Below are 6,090 nucleotides of genomic sequence, written 5' to 3'. Positions count from 1 at the left end.
CGGTGCCACAACTGCCAGGTTCACTCACAACTCACTAGCAGTCTCCCACCGCGTAAGTAAGAAGCTCAATCTCAAAGCAATGGATCGGAAGACTGTACTTGCATTTGCATTGATGTGCGTCATTGTCGCTGGTGTCGGCGGCCAATCCCCGGCTGCTGCACCAACAACAGCTCCTGCAAAGGGTAGCAGCCCAGCAAAAGCTCCATCCACAGCTCCTGCAAATGGTGGTGGCAGCCCAGCAAAAGCCCCAGCCACAGCTCCTGCAAAGGGCGGCAGCCCAGCAAAAGCCCCATCCACAACTCCTGCAAAGGGCGGCAGCCCAGCAAAAGCCCCATCTACAGCTCCAGTGAAAGCCCCCGCTAAGCCCAAATCGCCAGCTCCCGCCGCTGTTCCAGCAGCTGCTCCGTCTAAACAGGCTGTCCCCGCTCCGGCGGCAGCTCCCACATCGACTCCTCCGGCAGCAGCTCCCACATCGACTCCTCCGGCGGCTACTCCAGTGAGTTCGCCTCCAGCTCCGGTTCCAGAAGCAAAATCACCTCCAGCACCTACTCCTAAAGCTGCGCCGGAGACTTCACCAGCGGCTCCATTGGCTTCGCCCCCTAAAGCCGAGGTGCCTGCGCCGGCTCACAGCAAGAAGAAGTCAAAGAAGCACAATGCCCCAGCTCCTTCCCCGGCTTTGTTGGGCCCGCCAGCACCACCGTCGGAGGCTCCGGGACCGAGCGCCGACTCAATGTCTCCCGGTCCATCTGTCGCCGACGACGAGGTATGTTTGCTGTTTTAAGTATGTGATTGTGCATTGTTGGTTCCCAATGGTTTCCGTCTAAGATGCGCCTGGGAGTCACTAGGTAGGATGTGCATTGCGCACCCAGATCTGGAACCTTAAATTGAAAGATCTATTAATCTTAAACTCCGATTAGAGGATACATGTCCAAAAACGAACCAAGAGCGTGACATGTGGTGGCGCTGTAGAAGCATTCTCGGAGCGTGCATCGCACGCTCGTCCCAAAATAAAAACCAACTCAGTAGTTAAATATGTAAATAGAAACTCGAAAGACGTTCGCGGTGCAAGTGAGCAACACGCGCCACCTAGGGCGTTGGGGTCGAGTGTTTTAGCCAGTATGGAACTAAGTACAGTGACGTTGATGTCAGAATTGTGCACGTGATTTACGTATAATGTAGCACACACGCGGTTCGTGATAGCATTAATTGGATTTTTTTTTTTTTAATTTGTTGTGATGTTAGTTATTTAGTATTTATTTATTTTTTTCAAATATTCTTTTGGATCGGATCTGAATCTAATAATTTTTAAAATTCCGTGGTTTCAAAATTGAACAGAGCGGCGCAGAAACGATCCAGAGTGTGCAGAAGATGATGGGCGGGTTGGCATTGGGATGGGGTCTGCTAGCTTTGATCATCTAGAGAGAGATGTTACCGTCGTTATTATTTTGATCTTCTTTGTTCATTTTTTACCCCTCATGTTCACTCTGTTATTACACATTTGATATATATATTTTTTTAATTTGCTTCCATTTGTTTGTTTAATTATTATTAGCACTGTTATTATTAATAGTAATAATATCTAGTATTGATGAATTTTGATGTCTGGAGATGATGATGGTTTCACAATCATTGCTGAGCTGGTGATTACTCCACAACCTTCACCCACATTTGCTTTTGTATTCTTTCACTGAATGAAAGTTGAGGGAGACTAGTATTTTTGTTGATTATTCTTAGTACAATCATGTATACTAATAATGTTAGAAATTTTAATATTTAAATTTAAATTTTATTCATTTATTAAATGATGAATTTTATAGTTTGTAAAATTATTTAATTATCATCAATTATGACTTACTTAGATTAAAACTATTGGGATACTTATATTATGATTCTTTTTAATAACTTTTTTGGACTCATATAGGTTAGGTTACTTCTTTGATCTTTCCCTTTTGTTTGTTTGTTTCTATTCTATTATTTTCTTTCCTCTTCCTTCACTCTCCCATTAATTCTGGCCTTATTTTAAGTTTATTTTATTTTATTCTATCATCACCCACAATTGAATAAGCAAGAAAATAGTGAATTTGTCAAAAATAAATTTAATGCCGAGAGAACGAGATCAGGCTCCATCGATCAATGCAAATTAAAGGGCCGAAAGGCAGAGTTTGTACCATGAAAAAGATTGGGCTTTAACTTTTTAACTATTTAATCTTGTTCCACGCAGGTTAGGAACCCAAACCCGGCATGTAAATATGCATGTGAAAAGAATGTAGGAAAATACTACTACTACTCTACCACCACCACCACAACTGATTTTTTTTTTTTAAAAAAAATAAAATGGAAAGTAAATGTAAATCAGAAAATAACATCATAAATTCGACTGGAAACTTCCCTAGCCATACAACAGGAGTATTATTCTCCGAAGCTATTTTTGCTAAGGCATGAGGAGTAGTATTTTTTGCAAGCTCTTAGAACACTAGCTTGAATTGTGGCTGGCTATTGTTCAAAATATTTCTGTCTTTGTTCCCCCTTCCTATTGCAAAAGAGATCAACTACTTCTTTCGAATCTAATTCAACGATCATGGGCAAACACTTAGCAAAAATACTTAGCTTACTACTTCAGCTTCCATGCAAGCCACATTCTTTTAATAAAGGAACCCTCTGATCTACTGCTGTTACACCTTTTGCCCCTAGAGTCTCTAATAACCACTCTCACCCCTGCTGTCTGATTTGAAGATCGATCTGACGGCAACATCAACATTCACCTTATAGCATCCGTTAAGAGGAGGTAGGCGTGCTTGTTGGTTGCTGCTTTGATGCTTGGAAATTGTTTGGTCAGCTGGAATTTTTAATTCTTCGATATGATTCCACAACTGCTACAACTCTAGTCACCAATAATTGAGAATTTTCTTTCTACCACCACAATTGATTAAACAAATAAAAATATGTGTACGATCATGGTCTCATCTACGCCGTGTTACATAGTTCCTTCCCTCACTATAAAACTTTTTCAATTGCTCACCATATACGTATCTACACATCTTGGCTTTCATTTCCTCCATACTATATATATAGTTGCCTCTTTTTCTCATTAAATAAATAGAATGATTTTCCAACTGCTTCAAAATTTTGATTTTGATTTCTATCTTCTATGGCAACAACTTTTAGGAGGAGACCCATGAAGTTACAGTGATTTTCTCTTTTGTCGGCACATTATTACTTTCTCCTCAAAGGCGTTGAAGCATAAGCTGACATGAACGCTTCACCTTTCCTGGAATTATAATTCAGGTGCTCCATTTTCTTTTTCTCCTTTTTTACTCATTAAAGTTTATTTCTTTCTCTCTTGTTATAGTTTACTCTTTTTTTTTTCCAAGTTTAATTGGAATTATTACTTAATTTGATTTTATAAATTTTTTTATTAACAAGTTTACTACTTGTGGGACAAAATCATCATTTTAATTCTCTCATGTTAATGAGTTTTAACGGAGTTGGAATTAGGTTCAATGTGATGGATGTCGTATTTTATGGGTATAATTTGAAGTTAACTAATTATTTAAGAGAGGGTAGTTCGGAAAAAGGTCATAAGTAGAATGATAATCTTCTATTTATCTCTAAAAAGTATTAATAATCTTCTATTTATCTCTCAAAAGTATTAATGCTTCAATTTATTTCTTTTTTTATTTGATGAATGAGAGGTGCATTGATCTCTAAAAAGTATCAATGCTTCAATTTATTTCTTTTTTTTTGTTTGGTAAATGAGAGGTGCACTAATTATTTTTTTTAATATTCTTAATAATAAATGAAAATAAATTGAAGTTTTATAAATTAAAGATTATCATTTATCTAGAGTAAATTAAAATTTATTTTTTAAAAAGTAATTAAAATTAATTAAAAAGCAGAAGTAAAGAGATAGGTCCTGGTGTCAACATCACCATGGACTCTTATTTCCTCCAAGAAGCCCAATGCAGAATAATTTTGAAACCCAATTTAATTGTGAAAAGAAAATAGGCTGAGTGAAATTGGCCTTTATTTGGTTTTGTCGAGCGTGGCATGGACTGTGGATAATGTTAATAGATGGCCGGCAAGTGCAAGTGATGTTGTAACAAGGCATCAGGGCAGAATCGATTTTCAATAAGGAGACAAAGCCAAGAATTTGATAGTGGCTATTAGGGCGGCTCATGGTTTTTATCCTACCGAAACTAACCCAACTTGATAGCTGAAAATTACTACTAATTTCTTTATCTTAATGGTAACTCAAATTGGTACACTAACTCTTTTTTTTTTTTTTTTTGGGGTCCGCCTCTCTGATTTAATTAATGTATTGGTGAAAGGATACTGGTTTCATTTTTCTAAGAAAGATGCTGAATAGCTCTTATTGTCATGATTGAAATTTTTGGGCAGCCGCTTGAACAGTATATTTACACGTGTTCCTACCGCAAGTCCAATTTTTTCTTTTTTTAAAAGAAAAGGAAGAAAAACAATGCGCGTCTAATTTGATGAACTAAAATTACATCTATACCATTTTTATAAAAGAGAATGACACTAATACTCCCTCAATTTTGAGGAAATAATCAAGGAAACTCCCATATTTTTAGAAATGGTCACGCAGATGAATTTTTTTAGATACACAAATCCTTTATAGTTTTTAGAAATGGCAATACAAATCTTTTTTGAGATACGTTATTTGTGTTCAAATATGGCTACAAAATCATATAGATATGTGTGTGTCCTAAAAAAGATTTATATGACCATTCTTAAAAATAGGGAGTCTCTACGATCATTTCTTTGAATGAAAAAGTGTTGATATTTTTTTCTTATATACTTAATTAAATTAAATATACGAAAGATCATTTTTCTTATTTTGCTTGATTATGATAAAATTACTTTTTGAATTCAAGACCATATTTGATTATGATAGAGTTTGTTAAACAATAAATATGCATGAACCTGTTTACCGGATACATGTACTCACACCGTATGTAATGGCGACCAACATTCCCAATTCCATACTAGCAACGTTATTTCCTACGTATGCACACAAAAATATAATCAAATACAAATCATGTTTGAAAAACATTGTCAATATTTTGTTAAACTAATTGGAGATGGCAAGTCAATGGTATAAGAGTTCATTATTACACGGGTTTTAGTCCGATCATATGCTTAGGCATTATTTTCCTGTCAATTTAAAAATTAAATGGGAGTGATTATTGCCTCCATTAATGTCGGTGGGATAGACTTTTCTTCTAAATTGGTGGCTTTTAGCATCAAATGGGTTGGCATTAAAACCTGCGTATAGATTCTAAAAAATGAATATAAGGAGAGTTTGGTCATTTTAGTAGGGACCATAAACGTTTTTTGACACAAAATAAATAAATTTAACAAAAATGTTGAACATTAAATGGGGACCCAAATGCTCTTATCCCATAACCTCATAAAATAAACTTTAAGTCGTGACTGCCTCCAGCACTCCGCCTACTCTTACAAATCTTTCAATGCTCTTCCAAGACGTGCCTTACCTACTTAAGTCCCTACCAACTCCCAAGAAGATTTTGTCCCAATCTCCCAAATCCATTACGTTTTCAACTTTGTTTCTTTACTTTTAATTAATTATTCCATCTTTCTAATTCTTACCTACTTCTATCGGTTTTTAAAACGTGTTAATGTGTTATAAATTCACCAGAAGACTCACAATTTAAAGACTAATTTTATTTTTAAGAAAATTTAATTTAATGTTAGATTTAGGCGCCTAATCGTAGTGATAGGATCAGCGATAAAAGAAGATGATTATGACATGAAAATTGAGTCAAAAATGCTGGTAGACGGGTAACCCATCCGAATGGAATATGTTAATTTTTAATATAGACCTTTACGTTCTTTTTACTTCTTATTTTAATATGGCTCGGGTCTCGGGTTTGATGTGGTGGTGGTGTTGTTAAATTGAATAAGAGCTAGCGCCACGCCAACGAAGCCTATAATGCAGACAAGTTAGAAATGACAATTGACATGGATGACTGCATGAGCAAGTGAGCAGTGGGATTGTTTATCCTATGACGCATGTGAAAAAGGCACTTCCACTTAATAATAGCAACA

General features: G+C 36.3%; 1 protein-coding gene across 1 annotated transcript; it reads left to right on the top strand.

The window, feature by feature from the left end:
- LOC102617997 (lysine-rich arabinogalactan protein 18) lies at positions 1 to 1,529 on the top strand. Its single transcript, XM_006466447.4, has 2 exons — positions 1 to 763; positions 1,336 to 1,529. Exons 1-2 carry the CDS (start codon positions 80 to 82, stop codon positions 1,417 to 1,419), a joined length of 768 nt encoding a protein of 255 aa, XP_006466510.2. The 5' UTR covers positions 1 to 79; the 3' UTR covers positions 1,420 to 1,529.
- Positions 1,530 to 6,090: the final 4,561 nt, after the last annotated feature.

The sequence above is a fragment of the Citrus sinensis genome, chromosome 7, assembly GCF_022201045.2.
Source record: "Citrus sinensis cultivar Valencia sweet orange chromosome 7, DVS_A1.0, whole genome shotgun sequence".
NCBI lineage: Eukaryota > Viridiplantae > Streptophyta > Magnoliopsida > Sapindales > Rutaceae > Citrus > Citrus sinensis.
Note: the sequence above shows the minus strand (reverse complement) of the source record. Positions and strands in the feature narration are given on the sequence as shown.

Bases quoted from the DNA above. Each gene is read 5' to 3' on its own strand.
- LOC102617997 (XM_006466447.4), top strand. From the start codon at position 80: ATGGATCGGAAGACTGTACTTGCATTTGCATTGATGTGCGTCATTGTC. The intron at 764-1,335 runs GTATGTTTGCTG...AAAATTGAACAG, and splicing joins CATCTGTCGCCGACGACGAG to AGCGGCGCAGAAACGATCCA.